Source organism: Eutrigla gurnardus (assembly GCF_963514095.1).
Source record: "Eutrigla gurnardus genome assembly, chromosome: 3".
NCBI lineage: Eukaryota > Metazoa > Chordata > Actinopteri > Perciformes > Triglidae > Eutrigla > Eutrigla gurnardus.
The window spans coordinates 31,278,769-31,293,728 of NC_139917.1; the positions used below are offsets into that span (position 1 = coordinate 31,278,769).

The following is a 14,960-nucleotide window of genomic DNA, read 5'->3' on the forward strand; positions in this document are numbered from 1 at the left end:
TGCAAAAAAGGCGTGCGCCCAAAAAAGCTTCCAACGCAAGAAGGAGGAGGAGTATGAGGAGGAGGAGGAGGAGGAGGAGGAGGAGGAGGAGGGAAAAGCCTCAGAGTTGTGGGATCCCCGTGTTTAGGTGGGAGGAGGTGAGGAAGTGTGTCACAGAGATGGAAAGACGAGAGCAAATGTCCTCCTGTTTTCTCCTTCTTGTCTGCCGCTCTGCTATCTGTTGCTCCAAAGAGCCTCCAGCTCATCTGACGGAGGTTTCTGATGCTCGACCATCCTCCCTCCCTCCCCCCCTCTCTCTCTCCCATTATTACCCTCCCTCCCCTTCAGTCACCCTCCGTATCGACGGGGACGTTCACCAGTGCTGAGGTGATGAGAGTGGTACATCTGTTGTGTGTGTGTGTATGTGTGTGTGTGTGTGTGTGTGTGTGTGTGTGTGTGTGTGTGTGTGTGTGTGTAGAGGATGATGCAGTCAGTGTGAGATGAGGGTTAAGCTCTGCTGCATCTCAGCGTCCATCAAGAATTCCCCTGCTGGATGGATGGATGGATTAACTCCTCCTACACAGAGAAACTGGATGGGGATGTTCATTTACTGCACACACGCGCACACACACACACACATACACACGCGCACACACACACACACACACACACACACACACACATACACACACATACACACACATACACACACATACACACACATACACACACGCACTTGGGAAGATTATAACCAGTATGTTGACATACGTATAATATAACATATAAAAATATTGAGTCCATAACGACAAGAAGATAATTAAATGTTATAATTTTATGTAGTTTTTTTTTTTTTTTTTTGCAATGTCAGGGAATTCCCCCACTGTGTGTGTGTGTGTGTGTGTGTGTATGTGTGTGTATGTGTGTGTGTGTGCACCAAAGTCTGGACGAGCGAGAGATGCTGCATGAGAAGCGTGAGAAAAAAGGGGTGAGAGATAGAGAGAGGGAGAGAGTGTGAGGTGGGGTGAAAGTGAAGTATGCTGGGAGGAGTGATGCAGGCAAGAATCCTTGTTTTGGTGACCATGGCAACCAGTTTCTGAGAATCACCCCTCCCACCCCATGCACACACACACACACACACACACACACCACTCCCACCTCCAACCCCGGGACTTCACTGCAGCGAAGGTGCTGCAGTCAATCCTGAGGAAGACAAAACTGTCCTGTGTGTGTGTGTGTGTGTGTGTGTGTGTGTGTGTGTGTGTGTGTGTGTGTGTGTGTGTGTGTGTGTGTGTGTGTGTGTGTGTGTGTGTGTGTCGCGTTGCATGTTTTCTCATGCAGCCGTCAAAGGAAAACAACAAGGACGAGACGAGATTCAGGCGTTTGAACACATCACGAGTCACGTTCTGCTCCTTCACTAATCTCTTTGTTTTCACTCCTCTCTCTCTCTCTCTCTCTCTCTCTCTCTCTCTCAAAGTCTTGCAGTGCTTTTCTTCTCGACTGTTACGTGTCTGGTGAAAAGAGTTCTTCAAATAAGAATCTGCCACAAAGCACAATATTCCATCATCAGTCATTGAGAAAAAATCATCAGACATCTTACAACGATATAAACCAGGGTCCTGTTTCCTCAAAGCATTTTTATCAGGCGGCAAACCTGTGTTTCTGAAAAGTGAAGCCAAAATCTTAAGCACCTTAAACCGGCATTCTCTCTGCTGGCCAACAGGGGGCGACTCCTCTCTGGTTGTATAGAAGTCTATGAGAAAATGGTCCTACTTCTCTCTGCTGGCCACCAGGGGGCGACTCCTCTCTGGTTGTATAGAAGTCTATGAGAAAATGGTCCTACTTCTCTCTGCTGGCCACCAGGGGGTGACTCCTCTCTGGTTGTATAGAAGTCTATGAGAAAATGGTCCTACTTCTCTCTGCTGGCCACCAGGGGGCGACTCCTCTCTGGTTGTATAGAAGTCTATGAGAAAATGGTCCTACTTCTCTCTGCTGGCCACCAGGGGGCGACTCCTCTCTGGTTGTATAGAAGTCTATGAGAAAATGGTCCTACTTCTCTCTGCTGGCCACCAGGGGGCGACTCCTCTCTGGTTGTATAGAAGTCTATGAGAAAATGGTCCTACTTCTCTCTTGATGTATTATCTCAGTAAACATTGTTAACATGAGTTTATGGTCTCAATCTCTAGTTTCAAGTCTTCTTCAATCCAGCATGATGTTCATTTAGTACATTATGGTCCATTTAGAGTCCACCAGACCAGAAAGCAGGGGATGCTTTAGGGGGCGGGGCTTACCTGCTGATTGACAGGTCGCTACCAATGCTAGTTACCTACTAAGATGACTTTAACACTGTAAAGTTGACCTTGAGTTGTGGAGCTAACTTCACACACAAGAATCCAGATGGACCAGATCCAGTAAGGCTGCTGCTTGGGGTGCACGCTCTAGATCCACCCGTCACTCCTCCACAGTCCAAATATGGTCACTTCCTTCTACCGGTTGTAAACATTCCAAGATGCCAAACTTGAGGCTTTAAAACCGTAGTCCACAAACCGATGGGTGATGTCACCATGACGACGTCCTCTTCTTAAATGAGGTCCTCCTACCGGCTCACAGGAGGAACAACGAACCATGTATATGCCCCTCGTCTCCCTCAGCCCGCTTAATAAGTATTCGTCTCTTCCTCTTTTTGCCAAACAAACTGAATTTAAAACAACAAATTGTGTGTTGTTTTTTTTACAGTTACATGCTGGAAATATTTCTTTTTTTTTCTTTTTTTTTGTTGAGAAAAAGATGCCTTTTATTAGCAGTGGATAGATCGGAAACTTGAGGAGAGAGAGAGGGGATGTGACATGCAGCAAAGGACCTCCGGCCGGGATTCGAACCGGGGTCAGCTGCATATGTACATTCGTACATGGCATGCGCTCTAACCACTCCGCCAACTGCGCGCCCTGGAACTATTTCTTGTTTCTTCTTAAAGTCTTGTCATCATAGTGACGTTGCCAGGTTTGGTACCATCGGAGCCTCTGACACCAAAACCTTCAATGTGATTCCAGACCACAATATTTAATTATTTTTTTGGGTTGAGTTTGGTGTAAATGTTTAATTCCTATAGGTTCAGTCTGATGGACCAGCATGAGAAGAAATGTTCTGTTAGATGGATCAGACAAACTAAAACATGAAGACAGTGTAATAATATGAGACGGGATGCAACGGCACAAATTAAGGAGTGACAAAAAAACTCTTCCAGTGCTTTCCTTTTTTTCCTCTGCTGCCTTTTTTAAAAACGTCCCCATAAAAAAAAAACACCTTTCGAATTAAACGAGACAAACTAAGATGTGATTGGAGGTATGTGACAAGAAAAAGAACAAACACGACCTAAAACACCACAGCACAAAAACAAAGCTATAAAAACCAGTGGTGTAATGTTAATGCTGCATACTGCTGACCTTTGACCTCCAGGCTGCATCACATCAATACTCGGCTCGGCGGGGCAGGTTGTTAGTTTGATTACTCCACATAAACCTCATGTATGAACAAACACTGCCTTCTTCTCTGTTGGCATACATGTCAACACACACACACACACACACACACACACACACACACACACATTACCGTTCTATCTTTGTGAGGACACTCATTGCCGTAATGCATTCCCGAGCCCTTAAACTTAACCATCAGAATTAAAAGCCCGACTCCAACCTTTACCTCCCCGTAACTCGACCCAGTTCTTACCCGAAACCTTAAAACCAGGTCTGAACCCTCAAGGATAAGGACCACCCAAAAATGTCCTCACTTTTGAAAAACGTCCTCACTCTCAAAGGCCTAAAACTCAAAGTGGTCCTCACAGAGATATCTTCACAAGTAAAAACACACACACACACACACACACACACACACACACACACACACACACACACACACACACACACACAGCTAGGATTAATGGCCCTTCATCCACTCTCCCATCATTATCTGAATCACCAGCAGCATCATCCATCACTGCTGGATGGCCTGCAGCGCCATCTGCCTGCCGCACCACATTAATGCAGCACTTCGGGTCTGTGTTGTTGTTGTTGTTGTTGTTGTTGTTGTTGTTGTGACGGTTCAGATTCACACTGGGACGCTGTCTGTCTGAGCTTCATGTAGTCTGAGCGGTGCTCAGCTGAGGCTCCTCGAGGCCCTTGAAAGAAAAAAAGACCCAAACTCCTAATATATTTTTGTTTCCTGAGAGAAATATTAAAGGATTAGTTCACCCAAATACAATATACAATAGTAGCTCTCGATGGTACAAAAAGACAATAGTAGAAGTACTTATTCAACCTCTTTACTCGAGGGAAGGTGTAGTACAGCCTCTGAAATGTACTACAAGTATTAAGTATAAAAGTATCTATATAAAGGACATTTCTACAATTTCTTTATTTCTGAATCTTACGTAACATTAATCATTTGTTAATTCCCCTCAAATACATGATTAAAAGTAGAAAGTACAGATATTTGTTTAAACATGTAGGGAGGAAAAGTAAGTTGTAAGAAAAATAAATACTAAAGAAAGATACTTGAGTATTTTTTTGACAACTTTTTAGGACTTTTAAGTTAAGTACAGATACTTTACTTGAGAGCATTATTTACTTGAGAGCAACGGTTTTCAGATATTTTCTGAGCTTTTTGGAGAAAAATTTTTTCATTCTGACTCCTTCAAAGTCTTTATGAAACCCTTATTTCTGGAACCACGGAGCCGTGGGAGGTGAGTACTATATATATATATATATATACACACACACACACACACACACACACACACACCACCTTTATCCGGAGTGCTTCACAATTTGCAATCTGGATTCACCCGTTCAGCCCATCACCATGAAAGGTATATTAATTTGAAATGTATATATTTATAAACACTCACCTAACAAACCATGTCAAGTTTAACAGTTTCTTTTATAAAAAATAAATTACAGTTATTTTCTTCATAACTTGACATGTGTCAACTCCATGTGACGCATTAAACTGTTTTAATTTTTATTTGTTCAGTTCAACAAGAGTATAAACTCTGTAAGTATCTATTAGTGGTGTTCATTAGCGTAGTCAAGTAATAAAATACATTATAAACATTTTGTTAAGATGTTACACTATTTCAAAATACCTTGATTTTGCATACTAATTTTTTAAGGATGAGACATCAGTGTTCTTATGCAAATAAGACACCATTGTTGGTGTTTTAGTGTATAAAGACAATTGGACAAAAGTAACATATATATTAAAAAAAAGAATAAGTGTGAGAACACTGAGGTTGAAAGAGTGATTAATAAACTTGTCCTTAACTCATTCAGATATCTGGGAGGAAGCCAAAGAAAACCACTTTTACTCCCGACACCTCATTAAACGTCAGCTATAAAAATAGTTCTGGACACATTAAAGTAGGCAGTGTCAAAGTACTAATACCACACTGTAAAAATACTTTACTTTACAGTAACAGTGCACGTTAATGTCCTGCATTGTAAAATGTTACTTGAAGTATAAACGGGGAAAATTTAAGTTAAAAGTTTCAAAGCTAGCTAATTTTGCTAATTGCTATGTAAATGAATGTTACTATTATTTTTTACGTGGACAGTAAAGATGGGTTAATGAGGTATTTCTGGTAATTTAGTGTTTCTTCTTTTACAAATTTTTGGATACTTATATGAAGGTGTATTAGGGCAACTGTAAAGGGAAAAAGAGCGGGGCAAAAGTGGCAAATTTGCGAGTTTATTACAATGCTAACAACTGGCATCTATGCTAGCTAACTTCCCATGAATGTACATTTATGTTTCTAATGTTGCTTTGATTTATATGAGGCCAAACTGTCATCTTATAGGTGTTTATTGATCGGAGCGGTTGGGCTACGATGCTAGCAGTAGCTTTCACTTGTTGTCATAGCAACAGCAAACATCGGGTCATGCAACTGTTTACTTCTTCTATGACCGCTATAAATTCGTGACTTTATAAAGTGGCAAATTTGTTATATTATTTATTGAATTTATATTGATTTTATTATTATTTATTCATATTTATTGAATTTTCTACATCTTTGAATTGGAACCATAAGATGTTTAAGATAAGATAGAACTTTATTAATCCTGAAGGAAATTAGTGTGCCAGAAGTTGCCCAACTACATAACAAAGAATAAAAGTAATAAAATAAAATATGAAATATAGGTTAAGTAAAGAAAGATCAAATAAAAACATAATAAAATAAATTAATTGAAAAACAAACAAACAATAAAAAAAACAAATATAAACCCAGCAGCTCAGCACCTCAGAAACAGGACAGGATGTTGATCCCTGAATTAATATTATAGAAATACAGTAGGCCCTATTTAAAAAAAAATAGATGTTTCTTGTTTTTTTCTGTGCTGTTTTTTAATAAATAAACAAAAACAAGAAATCAGCTGTGCAGGATGAATCGGCTACATGTCCCCCCTCGTGATATTAAAATGCCACAAGACTAATTTATAGTTCCCATCATCGGCGCTCATAAAGCGGTATTATTATGGGCTGAGCGGAGGAGGAGGAGGAGGAGGAGGAGGAGCGGGTGGGGCCTGGCTGGGAACACAGAGGCAGCAGACTGTGGTCACTGACCGGAGACTCTTACTGGCTTTTTTTTTTATTCTACCCAGATCAAGCCCGCATGTCTGACCCAGGGGGGTCCGCCCGCCGCCGGGAGCAAACTGCGCTCGTTTCCCCGCGACGTTTCCCGGATGGATGCGGAGACGAGGAGGATGAAAAAAGCGCCTGATATGTTTTTTGGCTTTTTCGCTCATCGCCTGTTTACGGGAGGAAGCGGCAGCAGCGGCAGCGGTAGCGGCAGCGGCGGCGGTGGCGGCAGTGGCGGCGGCGGCTCGGCCCTTTCTTTATTATAAGGGACGGAGATCTCCGCGGTTCGAGCGATGTGAGGAGCGGATCAGCCTTCCTTATTCTCGTGTCGCGATCCCGAGGAATAAAATTATGAACAACGCGCAAGATATGTCGCCCGATTTCGTGTTGATGCGCCTGGTCTCCGCGGCCGAGGACGACCGCCTGGACGCGGACAACGGGAACCTGCCGCCGGGTGGAGGAGGAGTGGTGGTGGCGGGGATGGGGATGGGGAAGGAGGCGCTGGCTCACGGCAAATCCGGCTTGGACATCAGCCGAGATCCGACGGCGGGCCTCGAGCATCCCGGCGGAACCCGCCTGAACAAAGCGCAGCCGAGCGGCGGCGAGGGCACGGCCGCACCTGACGCCGCGCTGACGGAGAGCCGAGCCCCGCTGTCCGTGGCTCCCGCGCCGCAGAGCCCCATGGAGGCCCCGGGCTTCGACTTCGCCCCCAGCCCCGGCCTCCGGCCTCAGCTGCTGGTCTTCTCCAATATAATGCGCAACGGAGACGGACTCCTAGAACTAGAGCGTCGGAATCAGCCGAGGGGCGCGTTAGGTTTGGACCAGAGCCCCGGGTCTGACGGCTCCGGCCCGACTGTCAATAACAACAGTCCGGGAGACGTGCAGCAGCAGCAGCGGGACCTGCTGGACCGGACGTGGGGGGCGCATCCGCCGGTGGTGACCGCGGAGATACAGGGAGCCGCGGAGCTCTGCCGCCGGCACCGACTCATCACCACCACCACCACCCCGCCCGAGTGGCCCCTGTTGTCGGACGGTTCCAGCCCCCTCACCGTGATCGACTCCAAATGGGGGTGCGCCTCCAGGGACCGAGAGGGAGCCGTGTTCGAGCTGGCGCGGCGGTTCGGGGAGCTGGGGGTCGGCGCGGTGCCCAAGATGCTGCTCAAAGCCGGGGAGCAGCTCCCGCATTGTTCGTGTCAGGGTGCGCACAGGCCGGCGGGAGGGGGACCGGAGCCCGGGGACGACCCGACAGAGACCAGCGACGCTTTGCTGGTCCTGGAGGGGCTCGGGAGCGGGGACGTCGCCGGCCTGGGCATGGACGCGTGTCCGGGGGAGGGTGAGCCGGACGACGAGCACGGACGCCGCGAGTTTCTACTGCACAGGAAAAGGGAAATAGTTCAGAAAATGTCCGGGTCCTTCTCCATCAGCAGCTTGCAGGCGGAGCTGCGGCGGCAGGTGGAGGGGCTGGACCCGGCGGCCGAGGCGCACCTGGGCGCGCAGGTGTGCAGCCTCCACGGGAGTCTCATCTCGCAGGTAAGCTCCGGGGACTCGGAGGTCGTCGCCCAGGTGTCCGCCATCACGCCGCGGTCACACACGCCGGCCCAGAGCTCGAACCCGAGCCAGGTGTCGACGCCCAGGAGGCGGCCGGAGCGGTGCGCCAGCGCGCCGCGGACCCCCACGGGGCCCGGCGGCGGCGACAAGACGCTCAAAGTGCCGGCGAAGTCCAAAAAGGGCTCGCTGAAGATCCGCCTGAGCAAACTGTTCCGGACTAAAAGCTGCAGCGGCTCCAATCACCTGCTGGACAAGAGGCCCTCCGTGACCTACTCGGTGTCGTCCGCCGGGAGTCTGGTGGACATGGCGAGCGGCGCCGCCGCGGACCAGGACGCGGACAGGTGAGTGCGTAATAGTCCTTGGTGTCCCCCTTCCAAGGGGCCAGGAACCAGGGCCCAGATCTGACCTGGTGTGTCCATAAAGCTTCTTAGTCTTTGAGGGAGTCTCACAGGTATGATGGTGGACACATTGATCCTTTTCCAAGTTGTTTGCCCATCTTTGTTCTCTAACAGCTTGATTTAACTCCTGGCCTCAGTCGGCCTCCTCTCACACATGTTCTTATATGCAGACAGATCTTTTTTCCTCCACACTTAGGCATTATTCACACTAACAGGGAGGCTATTAAAAAAACATAGTCTCCATTGCCAGAGCTGAGAGCATCAAACAGGAAGAAAGTTTTTAAAAACGAAGTCTGCAGGACCTTAAAAGTGCACTCATGCTGACTGAACCTCTGCAGCCACTAACACTTCTTCTTCTTCTTCTTCTTCTTCTTCTTCTTCTTCTTCTTCTTCTTCTTCTTCTTCTTCTTCTCTGCACTCTAACTCTTGGTCTTCTTCGTCCTGATGTCCGTCCTGCAGCCAGCCCAGACTGACCAGGGCCCACAGTGCCTTCTCCCCCGCCTCCCTCACTGCCTCCCTCTCTGCTTTCACCGGTAAGAGCTGCTTCGCTTTGCTTCTCCGGTTCCCTCATTTCCTTTCCTGTGTTTTAAAAAACCCTCCCAGACACGCGATGCACCACCCCCAAACTCTCCGAAAGTAACGATTATTCTCAGTATTCATTCATCAGAATCACCTTCATTGGACAAATAGGTGTCAACAGTACAGATACTTGTGTAAAAGTACTATATATATTACCAGAGGTATACGCTGGAGTGGAAGTAGAGATGTTTGTGTTCAAACAGACTAGAAGTACTGATTCTCCTTCTTTATTCAAGTGAAAGTGTAAAAGTACAGGTTCTGAAATGTACTCAAAGTATAAAGTAAAAAGTATCCCTATGAAGGACTTTTTGACTGGCTGAGTTCTTACAAGACTAATAAAAATAATAATCAATAATTCCCCTCAAACTAAAGCCTGTTTTGAGAATGCGATGAGTAGAAAGTACAGATGTTTGTTTTAACATGTAGGGAGGAAAAGTACAAAATAAATACTCAAGTAAAAGTACAGGTATACAGTATTTTTTATACTTCTCGTGTGGGACGGTGTAGTCTAAGTTTAGATGTGATATCAAAGAAATGGTCCGATATTTGGGGAAATGCACGTACTTACTTTCTTGCAGAGCGTTAGATGAGAGGATCAATAACATCAACAGGATCAATAACACTCTAATGTCTGTAACTCTAACTGATGAAAATGAAGCTACTTCCGGCAGTTGCTTAGCTTAGCTTAGCTTAGCTTAGCATAAAAACTGGTAACGGGTTGGAAAGCTAGCCCGGCTTACGAAGATAACACAAGTTCATCTGAAAATCAACAACAAGTTTAATTACCTCTGTACACAGCCAGGCTAACAGTTTCCCCCTGTTTCCAGTCTTTATGCTAAGCTAAGCTAACCGTCTGCTGGCTGCCGCTTCATATTTAAGAGACAGACACAAGAGGGATCTCCATTCTCTCTTCCTCTTACAGTTACATTTGACATTCAGGGCATTTAGCAGACACTTTTATCCAAAGCGACCTACAATAAGTACATTTGTCGGAAAGTTCTAACAATAAAAGTAAGAGAAATGCATTTAGGCAGCGTGTTTGTCTTAAAATGGCAGCGTGCTTCTAGCGGCCTCTCTGGTAGTAGATGTTGATGTCGTTGGCGGTCACTTTCCTTCTTCACTTCCATTAGTTTGTGTCTTTTTCTTGGACTGGACGTTGAATGGTCTTCTTTCTCTGCTCCCTCCTGTGAGTCAGCAGTAATGAAATGTAGCCAACACTTTAGACTAGAGGGAGCCAGACTCAGCCGATGGAAGTTACCGTTACCGCTGCTGACTGATGGAGAAAGCTAAAACTCATTTTGATTTTGTCGCCACAGACACGGAGATCCTATTTCTGGGCAAAGCAGCAAGAAACAAGCACTTTCATTAGTGGGTCACATGATCAATCACCATGGATTTAACTCACTCTTTGGTAGACAGTAACTTAAAAGACTATTAAATAGATAGAGAATGTTACAGACTGCCACTTTAAGGAGAATTCAGTGTTTTTAAAGCTGCAACCTTCAGCTGTTCTCACCAGTCGGATGCTGTAACTGGTGCAGCAGACACGATGAGACACAGAAAGAAAGGCCTGCGGGGGTAAAGAGGGTGAGGAGGTCTGTAGCTCAGCTGGAAAAACAGGATTTCGCTGACTTTATAAAAAAGAAAACGTCCCCCTTCCAGAAGTCTGGCGTCCCCACATCGCATCACTTCTAGAATATGAGGATTTTCTGTATGACTAGTATCAGTTTAGACTTGGATGATGGGGTGTTTTGAGTTTGGGTTTTCTTTTTTTAACCGTAGCTACCTGAAGGTTTTGGGTTATACAATACCCTCTTAATATAAGCAAAAACTAAATTAGCACTCAAATCTCTTCACCTCAAATACACACTTTTATTAAATAAAATAATATATTTTACTGCTGCTTTATTTTAATAGAATGTAACCAATAAATGTGCAAATAATATTTACCCCTTCTTCACATAACACAAATATAAACCATCACAATAAAATGAGCTTGTTAATGATGACCCACCAATCAAACTGAAACATTAAAGCTGCAGCAGCAGCGGGTCCCATGGGAGCATATAGTGGTTTTTAAAAGTCTCAGGGACCCCAGAAGAGTCCAAGAAGAAGAAGAAGAAGAAGCAGCTTGCTGGTGTTTACCAGCCGGGGCCTGTGATGAAGATGATAGAGGAAGAAGATCTGAAGTCCGGCTTCCCCCTGCTGTTCAGGAGGCAGCGGGGAATTTGGCTCAGAAACACTCAAATTTGTTTCTTTCCCTGCCAGTAAAAACCCCATCCTGCAGAATGTCACTGTGGTAAACAGTGAATCTGCAGCGTCTCAATTAGCCGGGATGGGACGTTTCTTCTTCATTGCAGTGATTTAGGGCTGATTAGTTTGGGTGTAATTTTCCATAAACGTCCTGTCTGGTGCAGCTTTTAATGGAGCTCTGCAGCACAAAAAGACAACAACAACACACAAATCACAGATTTTATTTATTGTTTTATTATTTCTCTTCTCCTTCACCTTCCCCAGTTAAGTTGTTAGGCCTATTTTAGGGAGGGCGGAGCTACCCTAAATTGTTCCCAAGCCCCCACCCCCCAATTATTAAAAAAAAAACATTTTTAGATTGTATTTATTTGTTTTAATTAATTTCATTTTTTAAAAACATGTTTTAGTCTTTATTTTCAGAATAATCTCGTACTGATGAAAGGCTTTACATAGAGCTTTAGGATTAAAGCATCATCGTCTGTAGAAAGAATATACTTTAGAAAGAAGCACTTCTGTAAAGCCTGGAATACAGAATAAATACAGAATAAATACAGAATAAATACAGAATAAATACAGTTATTTGGGTAAAGTTCATATTGATGTTGTCAGATTTCACTGTGACTTTTAAACCTGTCTTGGTTTATACTTTCTGACAGAAAATCACCGATCTACAGGACAGTAACTGGTGTAGTTAAAGTACATTCTTTAGACCTGCAGCTTCTCTAATGGAGAGGAATTAGATACGCTATCACTTTAAGACACATTTACATCATCAGGTTCTAAGCATGCAGCTTTAATGTGTCTAACAGTCAACATGACAGTAACTCTTGTTCAACAGAAGAGAAGCTGGACTTCTTCACTGGTTGTAGTTCTGATAATAAAAAGATGGTGTCCTGTCTACATCCTAGTGACCTCCCTGCCTTCCCTCTCTTTTCTCTCCTCCGCTGCTCCATGGCTTGCAGGTGAGACCGTTTCCCTCGTGGATGTGGATATTTCACGGCGAGGGGCCAACACGCCACACCCTCCCACGCCTCCCCCTCCGCCACGCCGAAGCCTCAGCTTGTTAGGTACTCCTCCTTCTACTTCCTGTCTCGTCTCATCCTCGGATTATCTCTTGTCTTTGTTCTGCAGACACAGAAATGATCAGCAGCCATGTCCTTTTGTAAAGCCTGAAGAGTGCTTCAGGTGGAAAAGGAGTCTCTCTCTGTCTTCATCATATTCTTACTTATCAATTTTGCTTTTCTGTCACACGTCTCCGGCAAACAGACACAGACACGGTTCTGTAATCTGCTGTAATCTTGTTAGAGAAGCTTTGAAAGGTCAGCTGCAAAACTAGAGATTTAATTTGGAAAATCTGAGAGCAACGACTCAATTGATGAGTGGATGAGCTTCGATGAAGCCTCTCTTCACAGTAACGCAATCTGAAGGTAAAAATACAAATTCAAAAAATGATGCTGATTTTTCACACTAATCAACAGGATGGCAGTAATAATAATAATAATAAATGTATGATAAACACATTTATATAATATATATAATTTATTAATTATATTCCTATATTTCAGGGCATTTCTATAATTTCTCTGACCTTTCAAATGCATACTTTTGCTCCGAGCCTGGTGTGATTTTCTGACCCACATAATATGCATCATCTTGGTTTTTCCCTTAAACATAGCGGTTGGAAATATTTAATATTTTTGTTGCAGACAAAACAAAACCTTATAGTCTCAATGATTTTCTGACCTCTCTACCCTGACTGTGTATAGTTTTATTTTTAATAAAGGCTCAGTAACTCACAGCTATGGTCGCTGTAGATTTTAATCAAACAAAAAGGAGGGAAAAAAGAGTATTTATCTAGGACTATTTTCTGTGGCGGATGAACATTTGGTGTTAGTTGACAGTAAAGATTGAATTACTGAGTAAACACACAACATGAAGCGATCTGATTGTTCGATATCGAGAAAGAGGTGAAGTCTTTTATTTTGGCGGACTGAGACTTCCTGTCTGATGGTGTTGAAAACCTTCTGTCCTTTCTATTCCCCCTCTTTTCCTCACCTTCTCTCTTCTTCTTTGTCCCTCCTTCCTCCCATCTCCCTCTCTTACCCTTGTTTCCTTCCCTCCTTGCTTTCCCCTTTCCTTCCTTTCCAACATCCTTCCTTCCTTCTCTCTCCTCTCCTGCCCTCGTATCCTTCCCTACTTCCTTACTGCCTTCCCTCCTTTCTGTCTCTTTTCCTTTCTTTCCTACCTGCTGGCCTCCATCCCTCTCCTCTGCTGTCCTCGTTTCCTCCTCCCCTCCCTCCCCTCCACCTCGCTCTGCCCCATCCTTCCTGTCCTACTCCTTCCTTCCTTCCTTCCTTCCTTCCTTCCTTCCTTCCTTCTTTCCTTCCTTCCCTCCTTGCTTCCTTGTTTCCTCCTCCCTTCCCTCCCCTCCACCTCGCTCTGCCCCATCCTTCCTGTCCTACTCCTTCCTTCCTTCCTTCCTTCCTTCCTTCCTTCCTTCTTTCCTTCCTTCCCTCCTTGCTTCCTTGTTTCCTCCTCCCCTCCCTCCCCTCCACCTCGCTCTGCCCCATCCTTCCTGTCCTACTCCTTCCTTCCTTCCTTCCTTCCTTCCTTCCTTCCTTCCTTCTTTCCTTCCTTCCCTCCTTGCTTCCTTGTTTCCTCCTCCCCTCCCTCCCCTCCACCTCGCTCTGCCCCATCCTTCCTGTCCTACTCCTTCCTTCCTTCCTTCCTTCCTTCCTTCCTTCCTTCCTTCCTTCCTTCTTTCCTTCCTTCCCTCCTTGCCTTCCTCTTTCATTCATTTCCAACCTCATGCCCTCCATGCCACTCCTCTCCTGCCCTCGTTTCCTTCCCTCCTTGCTTCCTCGTTTCCTCCTCCCTTCCCTCCCCTCCTCCTCGCTCTGCCCCATCCTTCCTGTCCTACTCCTTCCTTCCTTCCTTCCTTCCTTCCTTCCTTCCTTCCTTCCTTCCTTCCTTCCTTCCTTTCTTCCTTCCTTCCTTCCTTCCTTCCTTCCTTCCTTCCTTCCTTCCCTCCTTGCCTTCCTCTTTCATTCATTTCCAACCTCATGCCCTCCATGCCACTCCTCTCCTGCCCTCGTTTCCTTCCCTCCTTGCTTCCTCCTTTCCTTCCTTCCTTCCTTCTTTTCCATCCCTCTCCTGCCCTCGTTTCCTTCCCCTCTCCTCCCCCCTCCCCCCCTCGCTCTCTCCTCTCCTTCCTCTCCTTCCTCTCCTTCCTCCTCCAGATGACATAGCCGGTCCTCAGCCTGGACCTTTCCTAGTGAGCGTTATGGGCGCCTCCCTGCAGTCCCTCCCCCTGCCCCTCCCTCCTCCCCCTCCTCCCTCCCACGCCACCATCCAGCACAGTCTCAGCCTCAATGGTAAGACCCGTCGGCCAATCATCTCCTCCCTCACTTTCTGGAGATGCAGCTCGCTAAAGCGCCGCCAAGCAAACGAAGCTCTCATGTTTTTATTTTACGCATGATCATTTTTCTAAAAAACCCAAATGATTAGTGTTTGTTTGATTATAATATTAAAAAACGTTTTTTAAATTTAATTTCAACTTTAAACTTCCTT

The 14,960-nt window shown here is 45.4% G+C and overlaps 1 protein-coding gene across 2 annotated transcripts in view; it reads left to right on the forward strand.

Annotated features, from left to right (window-relative positions):
• The first annotated feature begins 6,644 nt into the window (after nucleotides 1-6,644).
• Nucleotides 6,645-14,960, forward strand: part of socs7 (suppressor of cytokine signaling 7) — a 15,952-nt gene continuing 7,636 nt past the window's right edge. The window contains exons 1-4 of one of the 2 annotated variants that reach the window (XM_084002919.1): nucleotides 6,645-8,501; nucleotides 9,018-9,091; nucleotides 12,353-12,457; nucleotides 14,630-14,764. In XM_084002919.1, the coding sequence (XP_083859045.1) occupies nucleotides 6,964-8,501; nucleotides 9,018-9,091; nucleotides 12,353-12,457; nucleotides 14,630-14,764 (1,852 nt within the window). In that variant the 5' untranslated portion in view covers nucleotides 6,645-6,963. The remainder of the gene's footprint in view (nucleotides 8,502-9,017; nucleotides 9,092-12,352; nucleotides 12,458-14,629; nucleotides 14,765-14,960) is intronic. The other variant, XM_084002920.1, reaches the window with a different exon arrangement.